At 44.0% G+C, this 20,203-nt stretch overlaps 12 protein-coding genes across 12 annotated transcripts; 5 read left to right on the top strand and 7 right to left on the bottom strand.

Annotated features, from left to right (window-relative positions):
* Positions 1-213: 213 nt before the first annotated feature.
* On the bottom strand, positions 214-390 carry PICMEDRAFT_59752 (hypothetical protein; the record flags this gene model as incomplete). Its single annotated transcript, XM_019163387.1, has 1 exon — positions 214-390. The coding sequence occupies one exon, from the start codon at positions 388-390 to the stop codon at positions 214-216; it is 177 nt and encodes a 58-aa protein (XP_019015994.1).
* A 258-nt stretch (positions 391-648) lies between these two features.
* PICMEDRAFT_73690 (hypothetical protein) lies at positions 649-1,980 on the bottom strand (the record flags this gene model as incomplete). The annotated part of the gene is made up of 1 exon (XM_019164553.1): positions 649-1,980. The coding sequence occupies one exon, from the start codon at positions 1,978-1,980 to the stop codon at positions 649-651; it is 1,332 nt and encodes a 443-aa protein (XP_019015993.1).
* A 1,336-nt stretch (positions 1,981-3,316) lies between these two features.
* Positions 3,317-5,510, top strand: PICMEDRAFT_17407 (hypothetical protein). Its single transcript, XM_019161591.1, has one exon. It carries the CDS (start codon positions 3,389-3,391, stop codon positions 5,375-5,377), a length of 1,989 nt encoding a protein of 662 aa, XP_019015992.1. The 5' UTR covers positions 3,317-3,388; the 3' UTR covers positions 5,378-5,510.
* A 270-nt stretch (positions 5,511-5,780) lies between these two features.
* On the top strand, positions 5,781-8,330 carry PICMEDRAFT_17406 (hypothetical protein). The gene has a single exon (XM_019161590.1). The coding sequence runs from the start codon at positions 5,896-5,898 to the stop codon at positions 8,068-8,070; it is 2,175 nt and encodes a 724-aa protein (XP_019015991.1). The 5' UTR covers positions 5,781-5,895; the 3' UTR covers positions 8,071-8,330.
* Positions 8,006-9,764, bottom strand: PICMEDRAFT_154815 (hypothetical protein). The gene has a single exon (XM_019160843.1). It carries the CDS (start codon positions 9,602-9,604, stop codon positions 8,111-8,113), a length of 1,494 nt encoding a protein of 497 aa, XP_019015990.1. The 5' UTR covers positions 9,605-9,764; the 3' UTR covers positions 8,006-8,110.
* Positions 9,765-9,794: 30 nt separating this feature from the next.
* PICMEDRAFT_17404 (hypothetical protein) lies at positions 9,795-11,833 on the top strand. The gene has a single exon (XM_019161589.1). It carries the CDS (start codon positions 9,810-9,812, stop codon positions 11,742-11,744), a length of 1,935 nt encoding a protein of 644 aa, XP_019015989.1. The 5' UTR covers positions 9,795-9,809; the 3' UTR covers positions 11,745-11,833.
* A 244-nt stretch (positions 11,834-12,077) lies between these two features.
* On the top strand, positions 12,078-13,412 carry PICMEDRAFT_35631 (hypothetical protein; the record flags this gene model as incomplete). The annotated part of the gene is made up of 1 exon (XM_019162954.1): positions 12,078-13,412. One exon carries the CDS (start codon positions 12,078-12,080, stop codon positions 13,410-13,412), a length of 1,335 nt encoding a protein of 444 aa, XP_019015988.1.
* Positions 13,413-13,489: 77 nt separating this feature from the next.
* Positions 13,490-14,086, bottom strand: PICMEDRAFT_73684 (hypothetical protein; the record flags this gene model as incomplete). The annotated part of the gene is made up of 1 exon (XM_019164552.1): positions 13,490-14,086. One exon carries the CDS (start codon positions 14,084-14,086, stop codon positions 13,490-13,492), a length of 597 nt encoding a protein of 198 aa, XP_019015987.1.
* A 194-nt stretch (positions 14,087-14,280) lies between these two features.
* Positions 14,281-16,832, bottom strand: PICMEDRAFT_17402 (hypothetical protein). The gene has a single exon (XM_019161588.1). The coding sequence runs from the start codon at positions 16,502-16,504 to the stop codon at positions 14,585-14,587; it is 1,920 nt and encodes a 639-aa protein (XP_019015986.1). The 5' UTR covers positions 16,505-16,832; the 3' UTR covers positions 14,281-14,584.
* On the top strand, positions 16,627-17,227 carry PICMEDRAFT_154729 (hypothetical protein). Its single transcript, XM_019160837.1, has one exon. It carries the CDS (start codon positions 16,749-16,751, stop codon positions 17,106-17,108), a length of 360 nt encoding a protein of 119 aa, XP_019015985.1. The 5' UTR covers positions 16,627-16,748; the 3' UTR covers positions 17,109-17,227.
* Positions 17,228-17,319: 92 nt separating this feature from the next.
* On the bottom strand, positions 17,320-18,195 carry PICMEDRAFT_24325 (hypothetical protein; the record flags this gene model as incomplete). Its single annotated transcript, XM_019162346.1, has 2 exons — positions 17,320-17,781; positions 17,863-18,195. Coding segments are annotated over 2 exons (795 nt in total), but the record flags the coding sequence as incomplete, so codon positions are not given.
* A 668-nt stretch (positions 18,196-18,863) lies between these two features.
* Positions 18,864-20,186, bottom strand: PICMEDRAFT_73681 (hypothetical protein; the record flags this gene model as incomplete). The annotated part of the gene is made up of 1 exon (XM_019164551.1): positions 18,864-20,186. The coding sequence occupies one exon, from the start codon at positions 20,184-20,186 to the stop codon at positions 18,864-18,866; it is 1,323 nt and encodes a 440-aa protein (XP_019015983.1).
* Positions 20,187-20,203: the final 17 nt, after the last annotated feature.

The following is a 20,203-nucleotide window of genomic DNA, read 5'->3' as shown; positions in this document are numbered from 1 at the left end:
GCAAAAGCCAACAACACACGACAGCTTTAGAGACTGAGGCTATTGTTGTCCAGGGCATTGCCGTGGATGCAAAGGCTCTATTTTTCCTCTTTTTTTTTTTTTTCTTAAATCAAGATTTCGCAGACTTTGACCAGTTTGGCAATCTCTTGTATTGCTACATTGCGCAAACCATCTACGAGCCCCAGGCAGAGCAAAGGCACGTGAGAGGCCGAGTTAGGAGAGGCCGGCCTCCGTTGCAGAGTAAAGATTGTCATCTGCAGGTTTGACGGGGACCAAGATGATTTTAGCAGTAACTAAATCGCGGCGGGGGAGATTGAAGGAGGCCGACGCAGAGGGGAGCAGAGGGGAGCAAGCGTCTGGAGAGGCGCTGCACCCTAAATGAAAAGGCATCCTCATCTCAAATCCACAGTCGATGGTGTAGTAGGTTGGACGGCACTACTGGGTCTACGGAGGGAGACGGATACAGCTCGAACGGTTAGTGTGGATGGAATCCGCAGGCTCGAAGAGTTGGCTTCATAAGATTTTTTGTAGTGCAAGCGTATACTGGTTGGACAACACAAAGGGCAAAGAAAACGGAGGAGGGCGCTTTATACAGTGGGCTCGGTGGTGCCGTGTAGTTCGGAGCCGGCGCCACAGTAGTGGCAGTGCTCAGAATCTGATGTTGAAGTGAGAAAAAATGTAGTGGACGGGGGTGAAGGGCACCACCAACTCGGCAACGTTGAAGCCTGACTTGGTCAACTCGTCGATGTAAAACTGCAAGAGGTACACCTCGGAGAGACAAATCCAGGTCAGTCCGATGGCCGCTGTTACGGCTGGAGGGAGTCGGATGCGCAGACACTTGTTCCACAATGTCTGGACGAGTGTTTCCAGGATGATGAGAACAAACTGAGCAGGAAAGAAGATGAACGAGTAGAAGCACCTCGACAGGACGCCACTCAGGGTGCCGGAGTGAATGCCCGAGAAGGGGCTGTTGGTGTTGTAGCCTGCGCCGAGGGACCAGGGCATGTTGAGCGTGCCCGCTGCGTGGAAGATCCCGGAGAAGGTGAAGACGAGGAAGAACATGAGATACTTGCGCCAGGTTTCTGTGCCGTAGCGGGGGCGGTCGTTCCGGTGGGTGGCCTTGTAATCGCAGCCGGCCAGAAACTTGGACTGCGGAATGGCCAACTGGTACATCAATTTGTGCCAGACGTTCCCCCACAGCGAGCGGACGGTGTACTGGCCCTGGAAGGAGCCAAACAAGGGCGGGAACTCGTCGATGGACGCTGTGCGGAGCACAAAGACGTGCACAATCATGGTGAGCGTGTAAAGCGTGTCGATACCGAAGTGGATGCAGTAGGCGGAGCCGATCGCCAAGATTAGCTGCTTCCAGACGGGGAGCGTTGAGTCGCTGGCAAAGAGCACGAGGTCCCGGGTGTGGCCCGGGCCCCACCCCTGGGTGCGAATGTAGGCTGTCGACAAGTAGATGTGAAAGAAGACGTCGTAGAGGGTGTAGCCGACGAGCAGCTTGTTGACGAGAAAGTGTTTCAACCATGTGGAGACGTGCAGCCGGCGCCTGTGGTGCTCGACGCTAGACATCTGCCAGTTCCAGCCATTCCCCGTCAAGGACACCAGGACGGAGCGCTGCACACACCAGCTGAACTTCTGCCACGTGCAGGGCCGCAGCGCCCGTACGTGCTCCCGGGTCTCGTACCTGGGTCTGTAGTCCGTGAGCTCCGGATACTCCACCAGGAAGAAGAGGTTGAACGTGTAGAAGAAGAGGTTGAGGAGCACGCCCTGCAGAATGAGTGCTACGGAGGCATCCCCGCCCGAAGTGTCGATGGGAGAGAAGAACTGGGCCTTCACCAAGACCGCGTAGAGGAGCGCCGTGGAGACGTACGCACGATAAGGACGGGGAGGGATAACGGTCAGACACACGGGCACCAGCACCGCCCACAACAGGTACCAATGCACGGGCAACAAGTATATCGATCTCAAATCCATGGCTGTTTGTCCCTCTGGCCGGCCTCCCACTGAGGGGGCGCCGGCCTGTTTCCCTGGAACTAAGCCCTGTCCGACCTGTAGAAGCCGGACACAACGGTCCAGTAACGAGGATCCCGACCCCAGGAGGTTCAACTTCTCCCACCCTCACCGGTGCACGGGTGCAGCCCGCAAACTCTTTCCCGCGCCGCGAGATTTTTCCCCGGCAAAGAAACTTCAGCCCTGCAGGGCGCCCTGCAGGGCGCTGCGCGGAACGCGGCCGGCGATGGCAAAGACGGCAAAGACGGGGCACGCCGGCGAGGGCAACGGGCCCTACGACCGCGAGGCACCATTTGCCGGCGCACGTTTCTTTTTCCGATGGCGGCGGAAAGGGTGGGGCAAGCATGGCGGAGATAGCATGGCGGAGCGGAGGCAGGATTGGCAGATAAGCAGCCACAGATAGCGAAGGGAGCCAAGGCATTGGCATTGACGGGGACGTATTCGAAAGTGGTGTTGCCTTTCGCTTGGCGATGGGAAGAGCAAACGGGCTTATCTTGTTTCCTTCCCGTTGGGTCGAGTGTGTGGAAGCGAGGAGGGATACGCAGCCTGGGCGGGGGAGCAGAGATAGAGAGACCAGAGAGGCGACAGACAGATGCCAGCGTGTGCGTATAAAGACTGGGCTCCCCGCCACTTGGGGCCTGCAGCCCTCCGGTGTGTGCCACGCTTTGCGGTAGTGTGCCTCTACTCCTGGCCCGCCCTGTCCGGCGCTGCAGCGGTCTCCTCCGTGTGGTCCACCACCACAGCCAACCACAATAGCCCAGTCTCCACACAATGCACGGTGAGTCGCCGGGCTTGCTCCGGCATTGCCTCTGCAGGGCAAGTGTCGCCGGCCCGCGGGGCCACTACGGCAGAAAGCGAGGCGCCGGAAGCAACACGGCAGGCATAGCATGTCAAACGGAGGGTGACAGTATAACGGCCGGGCTGTGCAGGCGGGGCTATTGTTCTCTGCCCGCTGGTGCACACGGAAGCAAATTTTTTAGTCATCCGAGACATGCCTACTGGGTCCGAGGACCGGTCTTGCACAGTGCAAACGGCCCTTTGTGGCGTCTTTTCTTTTTTGCTTATTGACTGACGGCATGAATAGTTCCATGCATATTGCCAGCAGACGTGTACTATGGCGTCTCGGAAGATTTGACGTCCCCCGATCACCCGCTTTTCCTGTCTGCCGCTTCTATTACTTATTGAAAGCTTTTCCTCGTCGGTTGTGCCCCCTCTTGTTCTTTTCTTTTCTCTGCCCGTAACTCCTTCTCCCTCGTAGCCTTCTGTTTCTTTTCTCTCTTCTCTCTTCTCTCTTCTCTCTTCTCTTTTCTCTTTGCTTTCCTTGCTCTTTGGAAAAGAAGAAAAGAGGCCTTTCCATCCCAGCCGCTAGACAATGTTCGACAAGCTAAAGGAAAAGAGCTTTTTCTCCTCAGGGAGCGTGAGGAGCTTAAACAGCAGCGACAACACCCATAATATCGACGACTATGTCGACTCCGACAGAGTCATGGAATCTTCTCCGGAATACGTCAACAACGAGAAGAAGTCTCTCTCAGACAACTCTTTCACAAAGGAAGGTATTGCCAGCGGAGAGTTTGAAATTTTCTCCGACCACGAGTATATGGCAGAGTATGCCGACGAGTACAACCCATCTGGCTTGGCGGTTGCAACCGAGGAAGACAAGCACAAGTTCAGAAATGTGACGACCAGACCGGACTTTGCAGCCATGATGATTTTGATCTGTGAGTTTGCAGAAAGAGGTTCTTATTACGGTGTCCAGGGTATTTTGACCAACTTCATCATGAGACCTTTACCAGAGGGTTCCAGAACAGGTAGAGTCATGCCTGGTCACATCGGTAACGCCGGTGCTTTAGGATTGGGTTTGAAAGATGCAAACGCTTTGGTCATGTTGTTGCAGTTCTTAGCCTACGTCATGCCCCTAGTCGGTGGTTATGTTGCCGACGACAGAATGGGCAGATTCAAGACCATCCTAATTGGTGTCTGGGTTGGTATCATCTCTCACATCTTGTTCATCATCGCCGCCCTTCCTCCTGTCATCGCCAAAGGTCAAGCTGCTATGGCTCCAACCGTCCTTGGTATTCTCTCCTTGGCTGTGTGTACCGGTTTCATCAAACCTAACTTATTACCCTTGATGCTCGATCAGTATCCTTACAGAACAAACGTCTTGAAAAAGCTGCCAACCGGTGAAGTTGTCTATGTTGATAGAGACCATTCCATGGAAACTTTGACCATGATCTTCTATTGGTCCATCAACATTGGTGCTTTCTTGCAAATCGCTACCTCCTATTCGGCAAAGGATGTTGGTTACTGGTTAGCCTTTTTGTGTCCAGGTATTATGTACTGTATTGTCGTGATTGCCATGTTGTTTGTCCGTCCACACCTTAAGCCAGAGGTTCCACAAGGTTCCATCTTAAAGAAACTCTTCCAGGTTCTAAAGGTTTGCTTGAAGGGTAACTGGATCAAGAGATTAAAGAACAAGGAATTCTGGTCTTACGCTTACCCAACCAACATGAATGAAAGAGGGGAGTTTTTCATGAACACAAAAAAACAGATCCCAATCGACTGGACCGAACAAGAAGTCAGGGATTACAAGTCGACATTGACCCAGTGTTCTATGTTTAGTTTCTGGGTCATTTTCAACTTAAGTGATACTGGTTTGGGTTCCACTTTAACTGCCCAAGCAGGTTCGATGTCTTCTCAGGGTATTCCAAACGATTTCTTCAACAACTTTAATCAGATTACCATTGTGGCTGCCATTCCAATCCTCGACTATGCTATTTACCCGTTACTCAAAAAGATGAAAATCAATTTTAAGCCAGTTCACAAAATCTTCGTCGGTTTTATGCTCGGTGCATGCGCCTCCATGGTCTCGGCTATCTTACAATGGAGAATCTACCAAACCTCACCATGTGGCTACTACGCAACTACTTGTGACACCCCTTCGCCATTGACCGCATGGTACGAGATCATTAACTACGGTTTGTGTGCATTGGGTGAATGTTTCTGTTACACTACTGCCTACGAATTGGCATATACTAGAGCCCCAGACAATGCCAAGGGTCTAGTCATGGCCTTATTCTTGTTCAACAGTGCCATCTCTTCGGCAATCTCAGAAGGTGTCTCCGGAGCATTGATCGATCCAAACTTGATCTGGCCGTTCACGGGTATTGCTGCTGCAGGTGGTTTCTGCGCTATTGTATTTTTAGTAGTTTATTGGAATTTGGATAAGGTTATGGAAAAGGAGGCAGAAGAAAGAGAGCTCGCAAGGCAGGAACAAATATTAATGCCAGTTACTTCCAACGCCCAAAGTTTAGATCCGGAAGCAGAATTTGAAATGCGTTCAGCCGTTCAATCAGTACACTGATTCTTCACCGGGAAACAAAACTATAGATCATCCCACAGTTGTGCTTTATATAAATATTTACGATTATGACTTTATTTCACACATGCATTTTTATACATTAAAATAAAAACAGGTTACATTTTTCACCGCTCTAAACATCCCCTACTCAAAAATCTGAAACTCAAAAATTTCAACGATAATATTAAACTTTATCAAAGCTAATGCTAGTTGTCCTAATTTAACTCGATTATAAAAAGAACTGCTTGTTTTTAATAAGCAGTTCAGAATTTACTAATTGAGCGTTTCTCTCCATTTCCAGAGACGATCGATCTGGTCCGTCCATATTTAAAAAATATATACTCTTCGCATAGGCCACGGTCACGTGCACAATCTTGCCTTTTTATGCTAAAAGGATGAGAAAAATCAGTTGATGATGAGCCGTTTTTTGTCCTGCGGCAAATAAAATAACAGATTGCTGTTTACCAGAACAAAGTTCAGCAAAACGATCTTGAATTATACATTTACCCAGCTGTGTCACTATGTCAGAGCCAATTACCGCTGCAGAGTTATGTTTGAACTTGAAAAAAGACCTTCATGAAATCTCTCTGCTAAGCTACGATGCTCGCAAAAAGCATTTAGAGTCAACATCAAAGTCCTTACTTAGATCATCCTTCCAGCTGCTCAGTCATGAAAAGAATAATCTTCCGGACTCGCAAGTTTCACAGCTATCTGAATATTTGATTGCATATCTGGGTTTTGATCACTTCATATCAGTGGAGGCTTTAATGAGTCTCTACAGGTTGAAAAGTTTGAATGATGATTTTGACACCTTATTGGAAGAAAAAATCGATGATTTGATAGAGACGCAAAATTCCAAGTCAGACGTATACAAGGTTTTTAAGATTATTTCGCAATTATTTGCATTTGACCCGGTCTTAAGTTCTGCCATCTTTACAAAAAAGGCGCCCTTCATCAACCTATTGACAAATGAGGTGACACTCTTGACAAACAATTTAGGTACTCTTAATCCAGAATCGATCAAAAACCTTAACATCATATTGCTCCTGCTCTCTAATGCATGTATGGAAGAGACATCAAGGTCAATGATAGCTACCATGCATATCAATATCCTCTTAAAATGTCTCTCCATTACAGATGATGCCGTTTCCCAGAGCAGATGCTATGCGGCAACGACTACAGTAAAATTATGGAGGTTGATCAACCCAGAAGTTCTTGAAAATAATGCTGTTTTACTTTCCTTGAACAACTTATCGGACATCATTATTGACTGTTTGCATCAGGGTTTAGAGTCTTCAGTGGAAGGACTATCATTATTATGCACTAATATTCAAATTAAGAAAAAGGTAAGAAATGAGAAAGTAATGGAGACATTGTTTAGGCTAATGAAAAGCAAAGATCATACGGTTTATGGAATCATATCTATTTTGGCTCTCGTAACCCTTCCTATTAGGGTTTTGAAAGTTCAACAGAGTTCAGTAATGAGTCTTAAGGATTCCAATAGCATTAGTAATATTGATGCCATGACCAACAAAAAAGTGAATGCCACCAAATTGGAAGATGACATCGTATCAATTCAATATGCTAATCAAAATATAATTAAGAGAAATTTCTTTTCAATTCAAGTTGTTCCGATCTTCAAATCATTAGAATCTTCGAAAGGGTTGGTCGGTCAATGTTTGAAATTGATGCACAATGTTGCTTTCCCAGATATTGATCAAACAGGAAAAGAAAACAATTTTCTAAAAGATAAGGCCAATTATGCAACCTATATTTCAGAAATCAGGGAGATTATTAAGCTCTTGACAGCATTTTTGATTGGTACCTCCCAAAATATAAAGTACAAGCATGATAAGTTTATAACATATGACACTGAAAAAACTGAAATGCCTGAGCATGACTTGGAGCTTCGTTCGATAGCAATCAAGTCATTGTGCAGTCCTGAAATAAGCGCACGTGTGAATGAAGTTTATGGCACTGACAACGAAGAATTTGCGTTGTCTCCTGTTCCTTTCATCCTTGAAATACTGGTTCAACACGATATCGATACAGGCTGTTCGTTAGAGACAAAACAAACTCCTTTTAGCTCAATAAAAAAGCAAATATTTTCGACATTTGATGTATATTACGCTTTTGTGGCTTTGGCTGCAATTGCCTCACTCTCATTTGAAAAAGTGAAGCAGTCAATTTTTACATTGGGATTTGATTGCATTATAAACGCACTTAACTCCGGAGATGAAAAGCTTCAGTTTGCCTCTCTCCAATTGTTGAACGAAATTTCTGACATACCCTTATGCATTGCAAATTTGTTTAATTGGGCTACTGAAACAGATGAACATTACCAAAACTTTTCTATATTATGTCACTTGCTGCAATCCAATAATTACGATTCTCAATGTCTGGTATTGCAAATTTTCTACAGTGTTTCAAGGTTTGAAATCGTAACTGAGAAGTTATGTGAAAGCGAATTGTTTTGCTCCAACCTAAACAAGATTTTCCAAAATCAAGATTCAGACGATGCCTTGATATACTATGCATTGTTGCTATTTGGTCAATTAATACCATTGAGAGGAAAATGTGCAGGTTATGATTACTTGAAACTTTTTGACGAATCAAAGAACATTTTCCAGAAGCATACTCAGAGCCGGAATGAGCAGATAAGAGAAAGTGCTAGTCTGATTGTAAAACATATGTAGCTTTGTCTTTAGTAACATAAAAAGTCAAAAATTTAATGAATTACTTAAGAAAATTTTGCACGAAGGCTTCTGTCTGTGGATTTATAAACGTCTTGAGTTCCTTTTCATTAACAGAGGCTGTTTTGACAAATGATTTTAATGATACTTTGAATAATGCTTCATATTCACTTCCGCTTAAAGCCTGATACTCTTTGAGATAATACTCTTTTGATGCATTCAATTCTCCGACAAAGTTTGCAGGAGGACTGAGAAGATTTTCATAGGACAATTCATTTAGCTTCATCTTATGTTTCTCAACAACTTTCAAAGAAGAAATATATTCTTCATCGTAGTAAAGAGGACTTTTTGGGTCCTTCGTAGATAAGTGATTCTTATCAGTTAGAGCGATATCCAATACTTCTAAAAAGTTTCTTCTCGGTAAGCATTTATCTAGAGCAAGAAACTTTGTAGAGCCATTGGTAGCTGTGATTAAAGGATCCGAAAAATTCGTTGGCTTTTCCGATACACTGGAATTAATGTCCATGCTTAACATAATTTCATTACCATTAACAGTTGATGCAACATCCTCTTTCACCTCATCGCAATGATTATTTGCAATATCCATATCTAAGACAATCTCGTCATTAGAGATTGGTGCCTCTTTTTTCAACTCATCGCAATGATCATTCTCAAGATCCATGTCTAAGACAATTTCATCATTCGAGATTTCATCTATCCTATCAAAACAAGCCTTTTTTGTACTTTCTTGCAAAGCTTGAGCTGACCCAACTCTTTTCTTTGATTCTGTTTCATTACTTTTGAAACTTTCATCCCAATTGATTGTTGCAACGAATCGTACATGAAGGTGTGCACTGAACCAGTAATTCGGTTGTATTACTTTAAGTAGTTCCATATTGAATGGAGAGCCAAGGCAATGGTTTTTGATATCCTCCCTGAAAAAAGGTTTATTTTTCAATAGCTTTTTCACATCACCATTGTCATATATTCCTTCAGGCCAGTCATGGGAAATCATTATCATTTTATTTGATTTCCTCATAAGATATAACTTCAAATAGTCATCTTTTCGATAGTGATATATCGACCTTATAGTTGACCTGTCATATGGAAAATTATAAGACTGTGGTGCTAAATTCATAAAGTCTTTTTTCCAATAAACGCCAGACATACCTCCTATTCTTAGTCCCTTATACCATATCACAGAAGTTCTTCCCAAATAGTATATATTCGGAGCGACGAATCCTCCATATTTAAGTTCTTCTAAGTAATTAGAAGCTTCATGGTTACCTCCAATAAAAATAGTAAGTACAGGGGCCTTCTTTTTTCCTGTGTAATAATCCTGAAAGTTTCCCATCTTTTTATATTTGTCTGGCACACTCATGGACTGCAAATCCATCCGATTTCTTATACTTTGAAAATCACCACATATAATCAGTAGATCTACCTTTTTTTTGGAGATTGATCGATATATTTGATCTAGACACCCATGACAGCATCCTTCAACTGCAACTCTCATTTTGTTCATGAACTTAGTCATTCTCTCTTACTATGCAAATTGAGTTGATAACAAACATACAAGAGCTCTATCTTCTGCATACCTAGTAAGTTCAATTTCCTTTTTTGAAAAAACGAGATTTTTTTGGTTTATTTTTTTTCACCGTGAAATTTTTTTATTCACTTCAGCATGAAGAACCATCATCTGCTTCTTTGGAATTTAAAGGTGTTCTGCCGGGTAAACAACCATGTCTATCCAGAATAAGGGAAGCAAGAGAAGTGCAGAAGTGGCTACTGAAAAGCCCAGCAAAAAATCCAAACATGTCGAAGTTTCTGACGTAGAATCTGAATCTGCAAATACAGAAACTTCTGATTCGGAATCAGAAGATGACTTGGACAAAATGGACAGTTCTGACGATGATGACAATGATGACAGTCGCGATAGTGACAAAACCGTTGCTGGCGGTGACTCAGAAGAAAATCCCGACAAGAAAACTTCGAAAGAGCAACATGAAGAACAAAGAAAGCTATTAAAAGAGAGAAAGAACAAAAGGAAATCTGGTGTCGAAGTTGAAAGAATCAAGAAGTTATGGGAAAGGTTAAGAGTGCAGAACCCACCATTACCTAAGGAGGTCAGAGATAAGCTATCCAATGAAACTTGGGAGCTATGTGAAGGTGTTTTGGGGGATCTAGTATTAAAGCATGATGCCTCCAGAGTTGTTCAGACTTTGATCAAGTACTCTTCAAAGGAGAGAAGAGATGACATCTGTAAAGAGCTAAGACCATATTACTACAAGCTAGCTACTTCTGCTTATGGTAAATATCTTTTGATTAAGTTGCTCCACTATGGAAGCAAAGACTCAAGGGCAATTATCATCAAAGAGTTGCATGGTAAGTTAAGAAAGCTAATGAGACATAGAGAAGGTGCATATGTTGTTGAAGATATGTTCGTATTGTATTCCACTGCCAAGCAAAGAAACCTTATGATTAGAGAATTCTGGGGCTCTCAGTACGCATACTTCCCGGATGAGAATGATACCAGAAGTATTGTCGAGGTCTGTAACGAGTCTGCAGAAAAGAAGAAATTGATCTCAGGAAATTTATTTGGTACTATCAAAGCATCAATTGAGAAAGGTTCTATAGGATTCCAAATTTTGCATGCGGCTATGAAGGAATATGTGCAAATCTTTGAAGGACAGGAAGTTAGAGACTTCATCGACTTAGTCACTGAGCAATTTGCCTCATTAGTACATACTCCTGAAGGATGTGAAGTCGCATGCATTGTCTTGGCAAAAGCCACAGCAAAGGAAAGAAAGGGTTTATTAAAGAGCTTGAGAGAGCATGCTGAGGCGTTAGCTACCAACGAACACGGACAAACGGTCCTACAAGTTATTTTCATGACTGTTGATGATACTGTTTTGGTCCAGAAGACTTTCCTACCCTCATTTGAAGATAAGATGGATACTTTATTGGTAAATAAGTATTCAAGAAGACCATTTATCTATCTTTTGAATGGCCTAGACAAATCGTATTTTTCTCCACTTGTCTTGAAAGATATTAATAGATACTCAGAGCTGTCGAAAGAGACATCCAAGAAACCAGAAGCTGAAAGGAGGAGCCAAATTCTCAAACACTTTTTGCCATCATTTTACAATGCTTTCTCAAAACAAGCTTACGACATGTTAGGTGAAAATATGGGAGCCCAGTTTGCTCAGGAATTACTCTACAACAACGAATTCCCTGAAATCAGCACTGAGCTTAGAGAAAAATCTATCGACCTTATCATCGACTGTGTTAGAGGTGATCTTACCAATGAAGATCACTTAATAAACAGACCTTATACTCCCAGATTATTGAAGTCGTTAATCCAAGGTGGGAAATGGAACAAAGAAACTAAAAAAGTTGACGAAATACCAGATATAAGTTTAGGACTCGAGTTTGCCGCTAAGTTTGTGTCGGAGATATTTGATTCTGGTAAAGATGAAGCCACTTTAGTAAGCTGGATTACCAACAAGGAAAGTAGTTTTGTTTTGGTCGCTCTTTGTGACAAGTTTAAGGAATTCCCAAAGCACGATGTTGCTAAGGAATTTGTCAAGCACTTGAAAAAGCAAAAGAAGACGATCAAAAAACAAGAAGAAAGCAACAAGGGAGCCAAGTTGCTTGCCAAAGTTTTAGAGTTATAGTATTGTATTAGCCTACAGTTAGTGTTTTTGTTCTGTATAAAACTTCTTTACATCTAATTAGTAAATATTAACTACAAGCAGTAGTTCAAGAAGTAAAATCGTATTGAAAACCACACAAAATTCTTTTGTGGATGTCCCGCGTATTGCATCCGTGCACCACATTTGATGATTCGCTTGTTTCCTGTCTGTAGATTTAATTCCGTTGATGGATGGCAAAAGGGCAAACGCTTTGAGCACAAGAGATCTATCAACCTTAGAAAAGTACCCGAAATCGTATCTACACTAAATTAATTAAACCCTGTTCTTGGACGGTCAAGTATATAGAACTGAAAAATGGCACCGAACGAAAACTGGGACAAGTACAAGAAACCTATAGAGGAAGAAAAGGATGAGAAAGAGACAGAGATCAAGCCTTTGAGTGAAGATGATATTCAGGTTTTAAAGACATATAGTGCTGCACCTTATAGCGTGTCAATTAAGAGCATAGAGAAGGATTTGAAAGAGTTAGAAAACAAAATCAAGGAAAGGATGGGAATTGAAGAGAGTGACACTGGTTTGTCGAGCCCTAATCTTTGGGATGTTGCAGCGGATCGTAAAAGAATGAACGATGAACAACCATTGCAAGTCGCTAGATGTACAAAAATCATTAAATCAGAAGACGCTGAAGACACAGACGAAGTGGACGAGAAGGCTAAATACATCATCAACATCAAACAAATAGCTAAGTTTGTGGTTGGATTGGGAGAACGTGTATCACCAACAGATATAGAGGAAGGAATGAGAGTAGGTGTCGATCGATCGAAATATGAAATCCAGTTACCTTTACCACCCAGAATTGATCCTACGGTCACAATGATGACGGTTGAAGAAAAGCCGGATGTCACATATAGTGATGTTGGTGGTTGTAAAGAACAAATTGAGAAATTGAGAGAGGTTGTGGAATTGCCACTTTTATCGCCTGAAAGATTCGTCAAGTTAGGTATCGATCCACCTAAAGGTATCTTATTATATGGTCCTCCTGGTACTGGTAAAACACTCTGTGCCAGAGCGGTTGCAAACAGAACGGATGCTACTTTTATTAGAGTTATCGGTTCTGAATTAGTTCAGAAGTATGTCGGTGAAGGTGCTAGAATGGTAAGAGAGCTCTTTGAAATGGCAAGAACCAAGAAAGCATGTATCATTTTTTTTGACGAAGTTGATGCAATTGGAGGTGCAAGATTCGATGATGGTGCCGGAGGTGACAACGAAGTACAGAGAACCATGTTGGAATTGATCACACAGCTTGACGGTTTTGACCCAAGAGGTAATATCAAAGTCATGTTTGCTACTAACAGACCCAACACTTTGGATCCAGCGTTACTAAGACCTGGTAGAATAGATAGAAAAGTGGAATTTTCCCTTCCTGATCTAGAAGGTAGAGCCAATATTTTCAAGATTCATGCCAAGTCGATGTCATGCGAAAGAGACATTAGATGGGAATTGATATCAAGAATGTGTCCTAACGCCACCGGTGCCGAACTAAGATCAGTTTGTACGGAAGCTGGTATGTTTGCCATCAGAGCAAGAAGAAAAGTGGCCACAGAGAAGGATTTCTTGAATGCAGTGGAGAAGGTCATCAAGGGAAATATGAAATTCTCTTCAACAAGTAGGTATATGCAATATAATTAGACAATTTACGTGTAGATTTCTTTTGTATTAAACCCATCATTATAATATAAATCATTTAAAGACCAAGTATTAAACTGCTATTCCCACCAGCTACAGCATCCCATACCATCAGTTTGACAGGATGCAATCAAGGCATATGGTGGAGTTTGTTCTTTTTCAGGTTGATTGGTGCTTTCAGTACTACTTACCGGACCTTTCGGTTTGACATTGGTGAAAACCTCTTCTTCAATCCGAAAATTGATTTTTTCATTTATGTCCAAATAAAGGGTTGTGTCTTCATCCATCTTCCAGATCCATGCATTTTCATCTATCGAAAAGTAGCTACTCTCAAACAGTAGTGCCTTAGGTATGAATATGTCATTAAAAAAACCAATGTTTACTTTGATTCCATCGGCTGTACATTTTTCGATCCACCCTGAAATCACCTCTCCAATAAAAGGTTTGAAAATTAGTAGTCTGCATTTCACATTCACATACATCGCTCCATCACCAGGTCTGAATAACCCTGTATCGTATTCTATCAGATCATACACTGATATGACTAGTCCTAATTTCGGTATGATTTTGTTTGCATGTTTAACATTCAGTTCTTGTTTTATGGATATATCTCGAGGTAGGTTGAAAAGGTGTGGTGGGATTCGTATTAAATCCGATACCACTGAAAGTTGAAACATTGCGCTGTTTGCTGTGGAGGGTGTATATTTGATTACTTTAGCTCAGGGTTAGTGATATAATTTAACAAGATGTATGAATACACTTCCTTCAAGAGAGAAGAAAAACTCCAAGAAATCGAAGAAAAATAAAAAATAAAAAAATAAAAAAGCATCGAAGTGTGAAATCACCAACTTCTCAGATTTTCAAGTTACGTGCGGAAACTTTGTTGATTGGGATTATGAGCATAATAAAGACTCCATAAGCAGCTGGATAAGCATACAAGTAAGTTGAATAGATATTTATAAAATGGTGAAATAAACAGAATTATAGTAAGATAAAATAGTATGTGATATATAAGGAAACAAGAAGAAAAATATGAAATCATGATGGAATTAGTAAGATGGAATAGGTTTTCAAGAAATAAATATCGTGAGAGAATTTAGCCTAATAAAATAAATAAATTTAATGATGATGATAAATAAATGGTAGTTAATTTATTTAAAGCAACACATCTCCCCTTAATAAGCTCTGACAGCTGGTGGAACTGGTTTACACTCGTTTTCATCCAACGTGTGGGTGATAACGTGTCTGTAACCAAGTTTAACTGGAGAAGCTGTCTTGGTTTGCCATGATAATGTGTGCTTTTGCCAGTTCTTGTCATCTCTTTCAGGGTAGTCATCTCTTGCGTGTGCACCTCTTGATTCTTTTCTTGCGGCGGCAGAATTAGCAATTTGTCTAGCACAGGTTAACAAGTTTTGTAATTCTAAGGTTTCGGTCAAATCAGTGTTCCAGATCATTGATCTGTCGGAAGTCTTGATGTTCATGAATTTGTTGTCGATCTTTTCCAATTCAGCGACACCGGCATCCATGTTGTCTTGGGTTCTGAAAACAGCAACGTGCTTTTGCATTGCCTTTTGCATTTCCAATCTCAAGTCAGCAGTTGTGATATCACCCTCGGCGTTTCTTAATCTGTCCAAGTTCTCAATCGATTCGAAACCGATGTCAGCTGGCAATTCCTTATGTGGTTGGCCTGGCTTCATTTCACCTGCAATAGTGTGAGCGACAGCTCTACCAAAGACGACCAAGTCCAACAAGGAGTTAGCACCCAATCTGTTAGCACCGTGGACGGAAGCACAAGCAGCTTCACCACATGCAAACAAACCTGGAATGACAACATCTTCACCCTTTTCGTTGACAGTCAAACATTCACCAGTCCATTTAGTTGGAATACCACCCATGTTGTAGTGGACGGTTGGGATAATTGGAATTGGTTCCTTGGTGACATCGACACCGGCGAAAATTCTGGCGGTCTCGGAAATACCTGGTAGTCTTTCCTTCAAAACGGAGGCTGGTAAGTGGGACAATTGCAAGAACATGTGGTCCTTCAATGGACCAACACCTCTACCTGCGTTGATTTCCATTGTAATGGCTCTAGAGACAACATCTCTACAAGCCAAGTCCTTAGCGTGAGGTGCGTATCTTTCCATGAATCTCTCACCCTCAGAGTTGATCAAGTAACCACCTTCACCTCTGGCACCTTCAGTGATCAAACAACCGGAACCGTAGATACCGGAAGGATGGAACTGGACGAATTCCATATCTTCCAGAGGATAACCTGCTCTGGACACCATTGCGGTACCGTCACCAGTACAGGTGTGAGCAGATGTACAGGAGAAGTAGGCTCTACCGGAACCACCGGTGGCAATGATAGTTTTGTGGGCCTTGAATCTGTGCAAGGTACCATCTTCTTGGTTGTAGGCGATACAACCGACGATCTCGTCATTGTGCTTCAACAAGTCCAGCGCAAAGAACTCAATGAAGTAATGGGTATCGTATCTCAAGGATTGACCGTAAAGGGTGTGGAGAAGGGCGTGACCGGTTCTGTCGGCAACGGCACAGGTTCTGTATGCTTGGCCACCCTTACCGTAGTCCTTGGTTTGACCACCGAAGGCTCTTTGATAGATCTTACCCTCCTTGGTTCTGGAGAAAGGAAGACCGTAATGTTCCAATTCGATAATGGAAGGTGGCGCCTCTCTGGTCATGTAGTGGATAGCGTCCTGGTCTCCTAACCAATCGGAACCCTTGACGGTATCGTACATGTGCCAGTGCCAGTCGTCGGCATGCATGTTACCGAGAGCGGCGTTGATACCACCCTGGGCAGCAACAGTGTGCGATCTCGTTGGGAACAACTTGGAGATACAGGCCACCTTGAAGCCCTCCTTGACCAAACCAAAGGCGGCTCTGAGACCTGCACCACCGGCACCGATCACGACACAGTCGTACTCGTGGTCAATGACGTGGTAGTCCTTTGCCATGGCGGAAGCCGCCTCCTTACCGTTCAAGTTGTTGAACTGGTTGATGACCTGTCTGCTGGAAGGCGTGCTAGAGAAAAATCTCTTGGTCGAAATGGTTTTTATACTTCTTTGGAATGAGAGCATTGTGTGTGGATTATCTTTCCTGCTTTAGTGTGTGAAGAATAATAGATTTGTGGTAATATCGGGAGTCAGGAACAGTTACACGGTGATCGGCTTGACTAGTATTAAATCAATTAACTGTCGGTCAAGAGATGTGTAGAACGGGTGTGTGGGTGTGGTGTATTACTAATGGGGGGAAACAGTAGATGGTGTTGCGACTTCTCTGCTACTTGGACAAAATCAGGTCTGTGACAACGGGATCGGAAGTATGAGAACAGGACTAGACGGAGAACCTCTAAGAAACGCCACTCTGAAACCCTTTCCTCCTGTTCTTCGTACACACGCAAACCTGGAATGCTGGCACGCTGGAAAAAAACTCCATCCTCACGCATTCACCGAAAACCTCCCTGTTGATGGCAAATTGCGACTCGGAGAAGCCTCCCCGCGTTTCTGGCCACCACCCGGAGACACTTTTTCGTCGGAGCCAGCCAATGGGAGTCCGCGGCCGTGTAAGCAGCACCAGCAGCGCCGGGAGAGTATACTGCGCAGCCGGATAGCAACAGCATCTTCTTCCGCGCACAATGGAGAGAGGAAGCAAGAAAAAAGCGGTAGGCCGATCGTCGCGTGATTACGTAAGCTTACTGTTTTATTACGTAAGCTTACTGTTTTATTACGTAAGCTTAGTATTACGTAATGATCTGCTGATTACGGCGGGTGACATGTATTGTTGAGCTTATAACTACAATAATAGACTTCACTAAATCACTATACCAGTATACCACGCGGGAAAACGGCCATCAGGCGGGACCGGCTTCAGAATATCCGAATATTCGAGTGTCAAGCATCACTACCATCACCGTGACGTTGTCACAGGTGCCGTTGCGGATGGCGTAGTCGCACAAAGTCTCGCTGGCTGCTTTGGCGTCCGTGACGTTCTTGATCAAGTCGACGGCCTCCTGGTCGTCGCACACGTCCCACAACCCGTCGCAGGCGATGATCAGGAACTCGTCGCCGTCGTTCACCTCAGTCATCGTTGTGTAGGGGGCGCCGAGTACATACTCCTTGAGGTAGATGTCGCCGAGCGATCGGCTCACCGCCAACACCCCGTTCACCCGCCCGCCGAGCACGAGCCCGCCGTTCTTGTATATGCGCTTGATCTCGCTCTTGTCGCTGCCCTTGTGCTCGTAGCACAAGCGCTTCGCCCTGCCCCTCCTACTGATGACGATCCGCGTGTCTCCTACGTTCGCAGTGTAGAGAATCCTCTTGTGTTTCTTGGTGGGAATGAAATCGAACGGAGCGTCCTGCCCCAGGCGGCCGGCGGCCTCCGTGTGGCTTCCCTTCGTCTCGTGCTGAGGGCTGGCGTCCTCGCCTTCCTCATCGACCTCCTCCTCCCACCTCAGAACCGCAACAGCGGCTGTCGAGCCACTCGATCCAACGCCCTTCATCTTCGCAATCTCCTTGTCCGCCTCAAGGAAACTGGAGTTCAAGTTTTCCCGCAAGTCTGTGAACTTGTCGTTCATGATGCTCTCGTATAGTAGGTTGTGTAAATTGGTGCCAGCCCATCTCGCAGTTTGCTTGCCTGCGTGTCCGTCAAAAACTCCAAAATATCCCCAATCAAGTCTCTCACAGAAGTTTGCGACGTATGTGTGAACGTCCTCCATCGTACGTCTGTACTTCGAGTTTCGGTTTTCACTCACCCCGACACTGAACGAAAGGCCCTTGCACGGGTTGATCTCAGATTGATCTTCAACTTTCTCGTGTTTAACGCTCTCGTCAATGATATCTTCTCCGGTGACAATCCCCGACTCCTCCTTCGTGACCTTATCCAGCGGCACCGTGGCCATTTCGTCGCCACTGCGGCCTTTTTGCAATGCGCCGTCTTGGAGCGCTCCGTTAACCTCGTTTGGCTGCTGTTGCTCACCCTCTCTCTCTCTTTCCTTGTCCTTATCCTGCTCTTCGCCCTTGCTATTTCTCCGCGTCAGATCCACAGAATGTCTTTTCAAAAATCTAATCATATTTTTCTGTTTGTTTCAATTCAGTACAATATGTATGTCTGTGTACCTCGAGCTTTGTATAAAAATTCACCGAAAAGAAGCCAACACTTGGTGAAAATCTCTCTTCCCCATCCCTGCATTTTACTCCTCCCAGGACTAGCGTGTTTATTTTACGTGGAATTAATAGTGCGTCGCCACACTCGTCGCGAAAGCGAAGAAAGCACGCTTCACAGCAAACGGCTGACAGCATAGCATGACACCACCAAGCACAGCACAGCATGGCGGTTCATCTTTTTGCATATGAGGTCTGGTCTATTAAAGCACAAGTGGGAGAGATTATACAAATTTACGTCTGTTCCAGTGGAACGCACATGCCCTAAAAAAAACGCCTACATATATAGGCCTTCAAGGTTCTCCTCAATCTTGTTCTTCAGCACTCTCTCCTTGGCTTGCTTGAAATCCTCAGCAATCACTTGCATTCTTCTTTCCCTCAAAGCCAAAAGACCAGCTTCAGTACATATAGCCTTGATATCAGCCCCACTCAAATCATCTTTGGTGCTGACTATGTCATCTAGGTTGACGTCGCCAGATATGTTCATCCTGGATGTGTGGATCTGTAGAATCTTCTTCTTCGTCGTAGGATCGGGGTTCTCAAAAAGAATCTTACGGTCAATTCTACCTGGTCTAATCAACGCCGGATCTAAGCTCTCAATCTTATTTGTGGCCATTATAACCTTGACATCTCCTCTATCATCGAAACCGTCCAACTGGTTCAACAACTCCAACATGGTTCTCTGAACTTCTCTTTCACCACCGGAGGACGATTCATAACGCTTGGTACCAATTGCATCAATCTCGTCGATGAAAACAATGGATGGGGCGTTTTCAGAGGCAACCTTGAATAGCTGTCTACACAGCCTTGGACCATCGCCCAAGTACTTCTGGATCAACTCCGATCCCACAATTCTCAAGAACGTGGCACTGGTCTGGTTGGCAACAGCCTTTGCTAGTAACGTCTTACCTGTACCTGGCGCACCATATAGAATGACACCCTTTGGTGGCTTGATACCCATTTCTTCGTACAATTCAGGATGTGTTAACGGTAACTCAACGGCCTCCTTGATTTCTTGAATTTGGTTTTCCAAACCACCAATGTCAGAGTATGACTCGGTTGGCGATTTGTCCATCTTCATCACATTGATCATAGGATCGGCCTCCTCTTGTAAAGCACCGATTATACTCACCGTCTTGTGATGCAATAGGACTTGACACCCCGGTTCAAGTAGCGATTTGTCAACAAACGATAAAATAGAGACGTAATATTCTGGTCCGCTCGATGACGACACAATCGCATGATCATCATCTATTATTTCCTCTAAGGTACCGATCGACATTGGTGATCCCCTCACATCATCTATCTTCTCCCTCTCCTCAACTTGCCTTTGATCCGTCGGTTGCAAAAGCTCCTGGTTTGTGACAAATTCCTCTTCCAATAAAAGGTGATCCTTGATTCTTTCCAACCTTAACAACTTCAATTTACATCTAGTGTTAGGTAAGACGCTGGGAAGCTTGGCATTCTTGTCTGATCCATTCTTTCTCTTCTTTCTGCCGAATGTTCTCGTTTGTGCAGGTGGTTCATACTTTGGCTTCTCCTTCTTTTTGTCGCCACTCTTCTTCTTGCCTTGTCCTGGAATGGATGCGTCCTGTCCCATTGTCCTTATTTATGTAA

This window comes from Pichia membranifaciens, assembly GCF_001661235.1.
Source record: "Pichia membranifaciens NRRL Y-2026 unplaced genomic scaffold PICMEscaffold_5, whole genome shotgun sequence".
In the NCBI taxonomy this organism is placed as follows: Eukaryota; Fungi; Ascomycota; class Pichiomycetes; order Pichiales; family Pichiaceae; genus Pichia; species Pichia membranifaciens.
The sequence above is the reverse complement of the archived record's forward strand: the minus strand, read 5'-3'. Positions and strand labels throughout refer to the sequence as shown.